We start from the raw sequence: 13727 nt of genomic DNA on the forward strand, positions 1-13727 counted from the left end.
TACGAATAACGGCACAAGGGATATGGTGAAAGTCGACAACGACAAGCTGGATGTTCGAGCCACGTCTCTCGAGGACTTTCTACGAGACAACGATGTATGATTCTGCCTATTCACGTCGGCTTCGCACTTTTTCTTGGAATTGCAGATGGAAATTATTATAGCTCTATGTTGTGATCCCGTTTCGCTTTGTTTTCGACTCAAGTATCAACTTTCTCTACCAATTCAAATATGAAGATCATAGGTCACAACAGTGACCACGTTCCACCGTCATATTCATCCCAAGCATTGATCTCATCAAATCCTGACTTGTTCGACCTGATCTGACACCGGAAGCGCTCCAAAGTTTCCACACAAGCAACCCGCTTACGTCTGCACCTTTTAGTGGTCATAATGAGTGCGAGAACTCTTGGTCCATGTCACCAAATGGGTGATAAATTTGAATAGAGTTTAGCCTCGCAGACCGATTTTCAGACCAATCTCATGATATCGCACTTAGAAACCTGAGTTAGAGATGATGTGATTTTGGCCGAAGTATTCGCTATCGTTTCAATAGCATTCGTCGAATCGGTAGTTGATGGTGCATTTGAGCTGAGCTTAGACTGTAAGGACGAACTCAGTCTCATGCGAAATGAGAGCCCAAAGCTGTCACACAATGCGGGGTCTATGCGCGAGGCAACAGGCACTCAATCATGTGTGACAAACACGAAATGTTACTGCAGCACGTAATCCATCTATTCATCATGCATATAAGTTGGTAAGTAGGTAGGCGGCATTTAAATCAACACTCGGTATTTGTTTCCGCTTTGGTGACACCGAAAGGCTACGCCACCTCCGGGTGTCCCGGTGGTGGGGATTTACCCTTTCAAGCTTAGCAATCAACATTCATCGTGAAGAATGTCGCAGATGGCGCCTTCAATTGCGTTCGGCTACTGTGTGCGCTTAGCAATCGCTCGGAATAATAGCGTTTAGGTGCGCGATCAATCTCCCCGATGGTCTAAATCCGAGTCGAAGCAGAGATACTTAAGACCATCATACATCTCGCCAAGTCAGAGCGAAGCAATCTCGTTAACATATCAAATCTTATTGCCGGTACTCACAAACTACCGTACCAAATCAACAAGCTCCCGTAATTCACAGCACTGCTATTGGTCATACTTCTAAAATCACCAGCGTCCACAATCGTCCGATTTTCACGATGTCACACCCCGCCGCGGTCCAACTTGAACCCAAAGCCCCGCTCACAGTGCAAGATGTAACCACTGAGCAGCCTGGCCCCCACGAAATCCTGGTTAAGAACGAGCTAGTCGCCCTCAACCCCATTGACGCCAAGATCGCAAAGCTCGCCATCTTCCCCATCCCGTACCCCGCCATCCACGGCTCATCCTATGGAGGTACCGTAGCGGCTGTCGGCTCCGAAGTCACCGGCTTCAAGGTCGGCGACAAAGTAGCTGCCGTCAAGACGGGAGGTGCGAACGGCAACAAGTACAGCGCCTTTCAAAAGCAAGTAGTGTCACGAGATGTCACTGCGATCAAGGTGCCAAGCAGCGTCGACCTTCACACTCCCGTCGGTCTCCTAGGCAACTTCAGTACCGTCGTTGGCTTGTTCAACGAGCACTTAGGCCTCGACAGACCCGATCCGGCTAAGAAGCTGCCCTCGAAGGGCAAGAAAATTTTGATTTATGGCGGCACATCTAGCTTCGGCAGCTTTGCGACACAATATGTGTCTCAGTCTGGATACGATGCTGTCACCACCACATCCCCACAGCATAAGGACTTTGTAGCAAAGTTGGGTGCCGTTCACATCGTCGACCACACTCAATCACAAGACGCCGTCATCAAGGAACTCGTTGCTCAAGGGCCTTACGAATATGTGGTGGACTCAATCTCATTGAAGCCTACATTTGCTATCACCACTGCAGTTCTGGCTGCTCAGGGCGGAGGCAAGGTGTATGCGTTGCTACCTCCCACTGACCCGGAGAGTGTTCCCAAGGAAGTCACCGTCAGTTTCGGGTCTTGGTCGGCACCACTTGCAGAAGAGAAGAATGCCGATCTATTGAAGTGGTCGTTTGAGACCTACTTTGCTCAGGCCATCGCTGCAAACAAGATTCTCGGTTTGCCATCTCAGAAGATTGATGGTGGATTAGATGGGCTGAACAAGGCTGTGGATGTGCTGTTCAAGGGAGTCAGTGGATTGAAAGTTGTCGTGGAACCCTGAGTGAAGTACGAATACGAAGGCCGATTTTGGGCCAAGGTTCTGGCAAAAGACTTTTTGGCTGGATATTCCGCTAGGAAGGTAAATTGGGCATCGTGTACATGCCACGGTAACCAGAAAGTTAACCTCAAGGCGACTTTGAAATGACGGAATCCCTCAAGCTTCTAGCTTCGTTGATTCGTTTATGGCATTTATATTTTCTCGACCTCGGAATACAGCGCCCGTCCTGAGTTCGCCGTACATTCGTGAGAACATCGATCAACGTCAAACCCCTCGCCGCGGACGGCAATAGCATGTACAAAACTGTTATTACATACACATGGATTACTCCTCTCTCCATTGACAAAACGTGACTTTTGCACACCCGCACCAATTCTCTTAAGCGCGCTGCTCAAGATTGTCTACGCTTGCTCAATTTGGTGAAGGTTGCTTGTCGCGGGGCCCAAACTTCCTGAGTTCGGTCGCAAATCAGACACTATTTAGGCCGGGGGAGCTGCTGGAGCTTCTGCCGGAGGAGCAGCGGGCGCTTCGGCCGGAGGTGCTGCCGCAGGATCCTGAGCCGGGTTTGCCGGTGTAGCCGGAGCCGCCGGGGCTGCAGCCGGAGCACCACCAGCACCACCTCCCGGAGGACCACCGCCGCCAGCTCCCTGGGCTGGTGCTGGGACAAACGCAGCATTTGCGAGGGGGATCTGTCCAACGGCACCGCCGCTTACTGTGGTTCCGTCGACATTCGCTTTAGCGGCAGCGGCCAACTTTGAGTATTGGACGACTTGGTTCGCATTGGTGCTGTTCACTGACGTTAGCAGAAACTCACATATTCAATCTCTCTTTGCAACATACGGGTTGATGACCAGGACCTGTCCCTCTTGACAATGAGGTCCCGTGGCGCAGTATAGGAACATCGGGTCGGCACTCGTAATCGGCATGTTGAACGTTCCAACCATAGCCTGTCCGTCCTTGAAGGGCACATGGCCGCTGTGAATAGCCGTCGGAACCTGAGCTTGAAGAGGTTGGCATGCGGCGCCTTCGGCACTCTGCGTCACGGTATGGTTGCCATTGCTGAACTGGAACTGAACGACGTCGCCGACCTGGGCCATGATCAAGTTCGGGACGAATGTATCCTGCGCTCCTCCGACCACCACCGGGATGAGTTGATTGCCCTGAGGGGTCGCTGGCGCGGCGGCTTGTCTCCGGACTGTGCTTTTGTGATTAGAGTGCGCGACCCGAAATACGAAAGGTTGTTGAAGACTCACTTCTGAATGGGCGATGGGGAACACCTCCCACAACAGTACCGTCCGCCGGAAAAGGATCTCTCTTGGAGACTGGTTGAGGCATCGCAGTGACCGTGACGGCTGCCACAAGGGCCCAAGCTGAAGTGACTCTCATACTGGGTGGTGAAAGTAAAGTATCGAAAGTAAAATTCTTGAAATGAATGAAGCGAACACTGCTCAGCAGTGATTTTCCTCTGCTGATTAAAATGCGTAAATGACTGGAAATGCCGGTGTCGACAGAAATTACGGCTAGACCTCACTAGGAGGAGTTTTGACTGAAAGTAACTTGAAAAAAAAAGAGGAAGGAACGGAAATGGAGACAGAACTTAGAGTTCGAGTAAGTCTAAATTTTGAATTAGATTAGCACCGGCTGTAGTACATATTTGCCATCGGAATACCCGCGAAGCCAAGACACGAGAAGCTCTTGTCCGGGGCTTTAGGGGGCTTTACTAATGATGATGAAGTGCCGAGAGATAGTGGAGGTGGGGGGCAGAATGCGAAGGTTCAAGACACTCCAAGACGTTGACCTGCGCAACCAGACTTTCTTGCTCACTGGCGATGCTGGACATTGTTGAGGCTCGTGCTGCCAAGCTGTCTGATGATGTTCCGTGATGGTTTGAGGCTCTATAAGACGATACCTCTTTGGGAAGTCAGAGCCTCACAGGGAGGGTGACGATCTAGCGGGAGATCATGTCGATTGGATCGTCGCCGTCTGTTCTCCCCACCGAGGATCATGGGATGGCGTAAGTCTGTGTTTCCGAGTTGAGATGTCAGTGGGGCCGGAGTGGGCGCATGGAGCCGGTAGGGGGCGCCATTCGGCAGCTTTCCAGGTTTCATCTCACCTTCAGGTCACCCCATTCACCGTTGACAGAGTCCTTTTCCACCCCCCCTTCGGACTTTTCTGTGACGGAAACCCCAAGAGTTCTCGAGGTTGTCTACTCCACTACTGGACTTTGCGACGGCTTGTCATGGCTTGTCAGTGTGTAAGTGACAGGCCTTTGACATCCTTCACCGTCCAGGACAGGTCAGTGGTTCGGCAGTAAGCGTCGGCAGGGCGCCAAGAGGCCTCAATGTGCCGCTTAGTCAGGTCACAACGCCGGACGAAACGAGGACAAGATGAGACGAAGAGTCTTTTAGTCGGCGTTATTCCGATGAGCGCGCGCGCTTCGGCCGTATTGAAATGCCCGCGGGCCCCCTTATCGAAAGTTGAAAACATCGACGGGACCCCAAGTAGATCACTTTGAACGATCGACGCTGAAGCCGTATCAGTTTCTTCTGCTCTTTCGCACGCTCAGTACCGTAGCCTGTCGCAGCCACGAAGCCGCGTCGACATTACGTCCTCACCTCCGAGATGCGACGGCTTGTCCATAGCCAAGAGAGGCTTTGGGCTGATGATCCAAATACGAGTATACGGATACAACAGAGCTGCCATCTCACCTCTGAGAACTCCTGCGCCATCGCAATAGCCCCCCCCTGCCCTGACTTGCCAAGTCAACTTGGACTTGTCGGACTTAGTTAAGCAACTTGAGACTCGGATTTTTTCGTCGCTCGGCCTTTGTTTCCTCGACACCAATGTCCATGCTTTTCGCTGACGAGGAGACCCCTGGGCACCATGATTTTCCCGCAGAATGTCCGGACCTCAGCCCTAGCGCATGAGGATTGTCTCCAACGGCCGGCCCAACGGGGAAGGGTGATGTGAACCAGTGACGAGTCGCGACTTATGAGACACGTGCTTTGTAAGCTGCCCGACTCCGCCATGGCCTGGATCAGGCATTCTGATTCCGGTACGATCCGATCTCCAAGGTGAGCCCATAGACCCGTCGGTGTCGTCTGCCACAGAACACATAGCCTCCATGTCATGATAGACGGCGACATCAAGCGGATTGTCAACAGTAGGAAATGCGGCAATTAAGAGCAAGGAGCAATACATCGAAACATTACTGACAGAAGTCCTTATGGCTAATGTATTCAACCTCTTCATGTATAGTAAGGGTGTGAATGTCGAATTTATTTTGTTACTGCCTCTGACACGATTGACGATCTTCGGGAGTCGACTGGAATATTGCCCTCATGCCATGTTACCGACAGCGATTCGTGATGGTGCGGCTTTGCAGGTCTTCAAGTCTGGGATTGCTGATGAACGCATTACGTTATTGCTAGGATGTAGTGAGATCCGCAAGCCGCGCCCTCCAGACGAGAAGCGTGGTTAAGGGGGTGGAGCTTCTTCTGCATTCAGTCAAACCGTGACGTTGAGTTCATGTTTTTGCGCATATCGTCAGACCTATCTACCTATACCGCATCTTATTTCATCTCAACTCGCGACTTTGTGCGATGAACACCTTCTGATTTTTTGATAATGAAGAGAGAGAGTGGAGGCAATTCCCCCGGAACATGAGTATCCGTCCTGAAGTACAAACAAACATGTGGAGAGTCGCCCCGCATAGACCGTTTACGCAAATAGGTGAGGGAGAAAAGCCGTCTTCTCTTTTCTTCTCGTGAATGGTAGATCCCAAACTGCTCCACCACCCGAGCCTAGAGATTGCTTACCAATTACGTTTTCAAGCGGAGAGTGCGAAACATACAAGTTGTTGCAAGCTAAGTCCGTAGGCTCAACAACAGTCCGTTATGACTGGATGCTGGAGGTCCATTCGGAGTTATTACAGTGTTTGGAATGACTGCACTAATCTTTAATGCACTTGCGACGAGTGGATTCAGTCTAGACATTGATTTTTAGTTAGCAATCGTGGCTCCTGAGCATAGATTGGGTTAGTCTGGAAGTCCAGTCGCTATGATCTGGGGTTCGTTCAAACCAAGATCGTCAGACAGCTGACAGATTCACCTGGTATGGTTGTTCTTACAATTGCCCTACGTTCTCCGTCGCGATCACACCGCCCATTTCTATTTGGGAATATAAGGTGCATCTTGACTGGAATTAATGATTCGAGCCCGATAATATTTTCACAAGGTTTGGGACTATCAAAGAAGTTGGATGAAAGATTCTCATTCAAATATCTGACTTCTCGGATAGGATTCAAGATCCATTAGCTCGCGGCTAATAATTTGACCTAGAAAAGTGTAAACTGTATCTTTGCAGCCAAGAAGGACAACATGAGGTTGTTCTCGGGTTTGTATTCCCTCCTCAGCCCATCTTTTTGGAACTCAAGTCTATAATTGCTTTGTTCTTGGTCCAAGCCTCCAACAGGCCATCGACTTTCTTGATATTCTCGTGCCCGGCCGCCTTGGTAGCCTCATATGCCAGGCGATAGACATGGATAGACTCGGTGAACAAGGGACGACGATGCTTCCACCCAGTCAGCTTAGTCAACTTTGTGGAGTCTGTCCATTGGGGAAAGTTGATGATTCCCGGCGGCCACATCTCTCCTTCTTTCGCATCCGCCTCATCAATGTACTTGAGTCCATCCTTAATTTGGTACTCCTTAACCAGTGCCTGCGCAACCTTGTCAAGCGTCTCGTAGCTCTGGGCCGAGATGTTGAACGCTTGGCCGTCAGTCTCGGCTACATTTGGGTGAGAGGCGATGGCAACATAGGCGTCTCCGCAGTCATCGACATGAAGAGCATGCAAGATTGTGCTGGGAGGAGCGGTCAAGACGAGCGATTTTCCCTTAGCGGCTGCCCTGGAAGCGACGTTGAAGAAGGCTTGATAGTAGCTAGAGGCACGCCCGTAGACGTTGGTAGGTCGAACGAGGACCGGAGTGAAAACGTCGCCGTGGTCAACAATTTTCTGTGCGTACGTGGCTCGGTTGGCGAGCAAGGGGATTGTCCCGATGGTTGACTCCTCCGTGTGGGGGGCCAGATCCGGGGCTCCGTCGAAGTGCGGGCCGATGCCGTAGTCCTTGCATCCGGAAGTGAAGATGACTATTGACTTTGTGCCGGCCGACAAACTTGCGACTCCGAGGGTACGGAGCAACTTGATGGTGTTCTGATAGTGCGGGATGTAGTCCATTGTGTTCTCCGTGGTTGAGACAATGGCATCGAGCTTTGCTGGGAGGTGACTTTGGATGTTGGCGTGCGCGTCGAGGTCATCGATGGCTCCAATGATAGGAATGATCTCCTCCTGAGCTAAGGTTGTCGCTGCCGAAAGAGACCTAACAAGACCATAGGTGGTCCATCCGGCAGCCACAAAGCAGCGGGCTACGGCATTGCCAATGTAGCCATTTGCACCGGTGATAAAAACAGTTTTGGGTCCCATGTTGATTGCCTGGTTGGTATTTGATGCTCTCCGTCTCGTCATCTTTAGATCCTGCCTGATGTGCTATTTATTTGTAGTTGTCTTCTTTGAATCCTGATATTCCTTAACCGCCTTGCCTCCGGACTTGATCGTCTCGCGTGCGACCCTGGGTCCAGAACGCAGATCGGGTGGTACGGTGGTAAGGGCGGAATATATTTAGCGGCGAACCGGTGGGATAAGTTCATAAAGACGGCGTAACTCGTGGCCAACGGAAATACTTATTTGTAATAGTTGAGGGGATCGGACTACAGTGGAAATCGTTATTGGGTCACTATCATGTGCTCTGGTGTGGCGCATTGCCCAGGGAGGCGGTTTTCGTCCGTTGCTGTACATTCTTTATGTCGGTGTAGGATTCAGTTTGATATATCCTCGCAAGTCACAGTGAAGACTTGCGCCTCTCAGCATGGACCACAATGCAGCGGAAGAGTTCATGCACCCAGGAAGTCAATCGTTCCAGTTGATTCGCAATTAGCTGCGAATGATTCAATTCGCAGCGACATGGCCGTCAAAAGATGGATTAGTCAATGGGCCACCCTTCTATGGATATCGCTAGGTGGTAACGTTATACAGTACCTTAGAAAACGGATGACTGATTGCTAAGCACATAGCGATGAAGTGCTGACGCGATTAGTACATGTAGTGATGCGGCTAGTCCAATCTGAGTCCGCCGGAATTCCTTGAATAGTCCCCCGGTTTTCCGCGAAGCAACTAGGACGGACTACTCAAATGCGGCTCATCGAAGAAGCAATGCTCCGAACAGGCAACTTGCATCGGGTCCGAATCAACGCATGTCCGGCCCTCTTGAGCCGATCCGGCCCCACTCCGCCCAGATTTCACCGAACACACTCACCGAGACCAGTTTCCCACCGAGGACAACTAACCTTAGGCAAGGCAAATTTCTATACAAGAAGTTTTTTGACGCGCTCTCCGCCTGAATAAACTCTATCACTTGTACCATTGGTAGTCTTTGTTCAACCTCAAGAATCGCTTGACGGAGCACGTAATCGCGACCTGGCAAGAAAGTGTATTTGAGTAGGTGACACCCGGCAAGATGCCGTCTCCCGCTCTCCCTCTCTTGGCACCGGAAAATAGAGCATCTCCGCGGTTGAATCTGATCAGATCAAAGATCTTCCGCTATCCAATAAAGTTCAAGGCGTTCTTACAACTTCTCACGTAAGCGTCAAAGGTGGATATATCATAATGATAGCCGCCCAACCTGCAGCGGTCCCTGGCGGCCCCTCCCGACGTCTCCACTAGACATGGTTATCTTGACAGCTCGGCGCAACTCCGTTATAATTTTCGCATGCACGTGGTCCTTTTACGTACTTATGGGCCAAGAGCGAGCCTGCCATCGTACTTAATTAACCTTGACAGATTAACTCAAGGGTTCATCAAAAAGATTGCCATTAACTTCTGGGATTAGGGGACACTCCACGTAGTTCGTTCTGCACGAAGCTCAATCCATCTTGGTGTTTCATGCAGGGTCCAAACATTAGTGCGAGTCATCTGAGCTGGCCAAGACGGGCAGCATGATTGCACCTACCGCCCTGGATTAGCATTATTGAGAAGGAGGTATGAGACTCATGCTACTCATCTTCGACACGTCATCTTCCAAAGTAGCAATGCCTTGTGGTACTTGAGCTACTACATCTATGATGCCTTGAGTCGGCAGCTCACAAAGGCAACAACGTACAACCAAGAGTTCTCTCAGTGGAATTCTCTACTCCAAGGTATCACAACGACTGTTGTGGAACAGTCCTGACATGGCGGAGAAGTCCGTTGTGGAAGTAATTCCCTCAACTCATCCAGGGGCTGGTAGGCGGGGTATACTGATCTCGGCGCGTGTTTACCAAACTCGTGTTTAAGCTATACGCACCACACTGTCTTTGTTCAACTTTGGTAGTACCAGGCTTTGGATCCTTCATAATTGTGAGGCATTTTCATCGTTGTTATGGAGCATTCCAAGATGTCACAGGCAGCAATTTATCAGATGGCACAGCAAGCTCCGCAAAGATTGAGTCGGGGAGGTCGTCAGTAAGTAGTCGGGTATTATTATTATAAAGACATGGCAAATTCACTCCTCCGAGCATCGAATCTCAGATCATCAAACCAAGACATTCAGAAAATCATGAAGCTCCCTGCTTTTCTCCTCGTGTTCTGCCTTATGGCACTCTACCTCAAGGTAGCAAAAGCGCTTACGCCCCTGAATGGCACTCTTTTCCAATCCACCTTTGTGTCAAACACTCAAGACCAGTCCTTTCTCATTGAGGGCACTCAGTATTTGGCTGTGACTTCGGATCCCATATTCACCGTCTCCTGTGTCCTGGACCCCTCTCAAGGACCACTCACATACATCTCCGCCCTTTCCGCCACAACCACCGGAGATGAGCTGAAACAAGTCATCGATGACTCTTTCGGAAAGGATGATGTCTTCGTTCAGGGCTTTCTAAGCAATGTTCTTGTCAGTGCTAGCAGCTCTGAAGGCCTCGATGATTCGGTCATCAGCTATCTGGAAGGTCTCGGATCCAACATTATCTACGGTGCTGGTGATGGGCCATCCACTTGCGGCAACTCCACGCTTGTTCCCTGTCCTCTGTTTGCCATCACAGATGGAGACAGTCTCTACCTCAGCAAGGTCCTTCTTATGTACGTCGATATGTACAGAACCTTTGTGACTGGCACGTACGAGTCAAACGGAGGATACAAGGCATTCACTCAGTCCGAAGCCGACTGGGGGTACCCTATGATTCCCGTTCCTTCCAGACTCTACAGCACGGAAGACACAAGACCTTTGGCCGGTCAGCGTGTTGCTGTGAAGGACATCTATGATCTTGAGGGAGTCCAGACGACCGCTGGGAGCAGAGCCTACGCTGCCGTCAACGACGTCGCAGGTACGACGGCACCTGCTCTCCAGCAAATTCTCGACCTCGGCGGAGTTGTCGTCGGCAAGCAGAAGACTGCCCAGTTCGCGTCGCCTCAGAGCCCTTGGAATTGGAATGATGCGTTCTACCCCCGCAGCCCTCGCGGAGACACCTTCCTAAGCTGCTCGGGCTCCTCTTCTGGAGCGGGCTGCTCCATCGCTGCTTACGACTGGCTGGACTTTGCCATCGGAACCGATACTGGTCTTTCGGTGCGACAGCCGGCTGCGTTTTCGGGCACATATGGCAACAGACCTTCTCAGGGAATGATCCTAATGGAAAACATTATCACGAATGCCTTCAATGCCGATACTGCCGGTGTCTTCTGTCGCGACCCTGTCAAGTGGACTACCTTCGCGAAGGCTTGGTACGACCCCTCACTCCATCAGGACACATCGTTGAACGGCTTGCCTGCTCTCTCAGTCCCCGACGATCGTACGTTCCCTAAGAGAATTCTGTACCCATTCGACCATCTCCCGCTGCAGAACCCTGCCGCTGAGACGATTCTTCAGAAGTTCCTAAGCGACGTGTCGGCATCTCTTGGCGCCACTGTGGAGCAGGTCAACCTTACTGAGACGATCGAGAATGTGACCGGACGACCCATCTCGCAAATCCTCGGAGACTTGCTTGTTCTGTGGACACACGACTTGATCACGGAGACTGCCCAGCCCCTCCTGGCAAAGTATGCTCCGGCTTTTCCGCCCCTTGACCAGCCGTACCGCGGGGCGTTCCACTCCCTGACCATTGACGACAACGTCTACAAGGCGGCAATGACGAACCGGACCCGAGATGCGGCCCTGTGGCACGACAAGGCCCTGTTCTCCACGGACACATCCTGTTCTGAGGCAATTTTTGTTTATGATGTCGGAACTGGCGGCATTCCTACATTCCGATCCCAGGACCTCAACAGCGACCCTGGTTCTACAACCCCTGTGAACCCTACAACATCTCAAGCTGGGTCGACTGTGGCGTCTTACTTTGGCGATGCAGACTACACTGTTCCCATTGGCCAAGTCTCCTACTTCAGCAATGTGACTTTCCAGGAAGAGTTCATGCCTGTCACTGTGAACCTCGTGGCTAAGCGCGGCTGCGACTTTGTTCTCTTCAACCTGGTCAACGACTTGGCCGACAAGGGCATCTTGAAGACGGTCTTAGCAGGACAGCAGGCGTTTGCCTCTTAGGTCCAGAATAGCTCATAGATGGCTCCATAGATTTTGTCTCAGTGAACTTAAAGAGCTGCCATGAAGTGGCGGTCATGTTCATGGTGAATGTGGATTGTGCTGCGGAGTTTGAAAGCCGGCAAATCCCTTCAATGTCACCAAACCTATCCTACATAAACCTATCAAATATCATGCAGCCATTCAATTAAATAATCTCTAGCAAGGGTTTAGTAAAAATTGTGTATTCAATACCCCGTGTCCGTAACATTAAATAGAGAATACCGCTTTGTAATGAGGAATCTCATTTTGAAAGGAATTTAGATTCACTCACAATACATGTCTCCTGAAATGCATTGCAGAAGTTACTCCCTAGGATAATCTTCACGACTTTTTTTCTGGTCTCCATCCTTCTTTTCAGAGTCTTGATCTCTAGAGACATTGACAGCCCGACATCCGGCCTCTACATATGCTCGGGTTACTATATCTGGACAACCGCGACAGGTGGGTGTCCAAAGGCTATCATCTCAACATGAGTCGTATCCAATCTAAAACGGCCTGGAATCAAGGCCATTCATCTGCCCACAGTCGAATGATCACGTGCAGATACGCGACGATAATTCAACCCTGCATTCCTCACTTTCTATATAAACTAAAACCATCTGAAGTCTGTTGATGCTGGTACAAGGATTGAAGAGCACGATGTTCGCTAGGGGCTTGGAAGTTAAGATGGGGAAAGCGCATGGCAATCAAATTGGCGATTAATCACTCAAGTGTGGAGGCCATTGGTTGCTCTTCGGCTTGAATCCGAGATGCCTGCAAGACGCAGGAGCATGACACAGATGGTCTTGATTTCCCGGATTACTGAACACCTTTCAAGCCCAAATATCGATAACCGCTGCCACGATGTCTTGCGATAGTTAAAACACCCCGCGCGCGTGTCGGGAACTGATGGAAGGCGGGCCCGCTCTTCCACTCGTTATTATTCTCGCATGCACATGGTGCCCTTGTCGATGGTCCGCAACGGCTCCTCCCGGATATAGGTTCCACTAGACATAGTTATCTGACAGCTCGGCGTAATTCCCTAATCTGGATCTCGTTCAATACTCCATGCCCGTTGCTCGGGGGTTATGGGCAAACAAGCAACCGCCTTATAATTGCCATACCCCTAGACTATGCGTGGGTGTGCCCCACTCGCTTCGGGATGATACTCTACTGTTCGCTCACAGTGAGAAACAATTTATGAATCATGAGTTGGCACAATCATTGTGGGGACGATGGAAAAGGTCAGGGGAAGACTTAGGGATCGGGCGTCGTCATAAGGCCAAACAAACTTTCGTTACTTCAAGTATTATCGTTCTCATCACCAGCTTCAGCCCTCAGACCATCGCATGTTTAGGTTACTAAGATATTGAACTATCAAGCAGCTTCTCCCGAGCAGCCAGACGACCGAAATTCTCTTCTGTGAATATATCGAACGATGCCTACTGAGTGGGCTGGCATATATTGAGGATTCGCCTAGTGGATCAGATGTAGCAATCCATGTCAAGAGTCAAGGTCAAACTTCATGGTCTTTCACAAATGCCCACAAGAGCTGTCAACTCGGCCCCTGGGTGTTCCTTGGCCCGACGAAGTATCTTAGTCAATGGGGTAGTGGTCTGCGCTCGTCAACTGCGAAGCTGATCTGAGCATTCCTTGCAGCCCAACGAGGGAGGAGACGACGAGAGTCTTCTCTGTACTTCACAGAGACTGTGAAAACAATGCATTCGTCTAAGTAATTGGAACCTAATCATACAAGCTACCGAGCCGTGCCTGCTTAGGATTTGTGAAACTATGCTTCTTCTTTGATCTCTGGGTCTTGCCAGGTCGAGAAACCTCGTACAGCTGGTTTCTCGTCTAAGTCACTTGATACTTCGTAGT

General features: G+C 50.6%; 5 protein-coding genes across 5 annotated transcripts; 2 read left to right on the forward strand and 3 right to left on the reverse strand.

Annotated features, from left to right (window-relative positions):
* Positions 1–1195: 1195 nt before the first annotated feature.
* Positions 1196–2215, forward strand: BDZ83DRAFT_758645 (alcohol dehydrogenase GroES-like domain-containing protein; the record flags this gene model as incomplete). Its single annotated transcript, XM_060515067.1, has 1 exon — positions 1196–2215. The coding sequence occupies one exon, from the start codon at positions 1196–1198 to the stop codon at positions 2213–2215; it is 1020 nt and encodes a 339-aa protein (XP_060357551.1).
* Positions 2216–2277: 62 nt separating this feature from the next.
* Positions 2278–3598, reverse strand: BDZ83DRAFT_771251 (uncharacterized protein; the record flags this gene model as incomplete). The annotated part of the gene is made up of 3 exons (XM_060515364.1): positions 2278–2998; positions 3053–3407; positions 3466–3598. The coding sequence occupies 3 exons, from the start codon at positions 3596–3598 to the stop codon at positions 2692–2694; spliced, it is 795 nt and encodes a 264-aa protein (XP_060357552.1). The 3' UTR covers positions 2278–2691.
* A 1110-nt stretch (positions 3599–4708) lies between these two features.
* Positions 4709–5540, reverse strand: BDZ83DRAFT_644291 (uncharacterized protein). Its single transcript, XM_060509747.1, has one exon. The coding sequence runs from the start codon at positions 5356–5358 to the stop codon at positions 4999–5001; it is 360 nt and encodes a 119-aa protein (XP_060357553.1). The 5' UTR covers positions 5359–5540; the 3' UTR covers positions 4709–4998.
* A 1008-nt stretch (positions 5541–6548) lies between these two features.
* Positions 6549–7780, reverse strand: BDZ83DRAFT_644293 (NAD dependent epimerase/dehydratase). Its single transcript, XM_060509748.1, has one exon. It carries the CDS (start codon positions 7733–7735, stop codon positions 6623–6625), a length of 1113 nt encoding a protein of 370 aa, XP_060357554.1. The 5' UTR covers positions 7736–7780; the 3' UTR covers positions 6549–6622.
* Positions 7781–9896: 2116 nt separating this feature from the next.
* Positions 9897–11831, forward strand: BDZ83DRAFT_713777 (amidase; the record flags this gene model as incomplete). Its single annotated transcript, XM_060511645.1, has 1 exon — positions 9897–11831. The coding sequence occupies one exon, from the start codon at positions 9897–9899 to the stop codon at positions 11829–11831; it is 1935 nt and encodes a 644-aa protein (XP_060357555.1).
* Between the last annotated feature and the right edge of the window lie 1896 nt (positions 11832–13727).

The sequence above is a fragment of the Colletotrichum acutatum genome, assembly GCF_030867785.1.
Source record: "Colletotrichum acutatum strain CBS 112980 chromosome Unknown BDZ83scaffold_248, whole genome shotgun sequence".
In the NCBI taxonomy this organism is placed as follows: domain Eukaryota; kingdom Fungi; phylum Ascomycota; class Sordariomycetes; order Glomerellales; family Glomerellaceae; genus Colletotrichum; species Colletotrichum acutatum.

Bases quoted from the DNA above. Each gene is read 5' to 3' on its own strand.
- BDZ83DRAFT_644291 (XM_060509747.1), bottom strand. From the start codon at position 5,358: ATGTCGCCGTCTATCATGACATGGAGGCTATGTGTTCTGTGGCAGACG.
- BDZ83DRAFT_644293 (XM_060509748.1), bottom strand. From the start codon at position 7,735: ATGACGAGACGGAGAGCATCAAATACCAACCAGGCAATCAACATGGGA.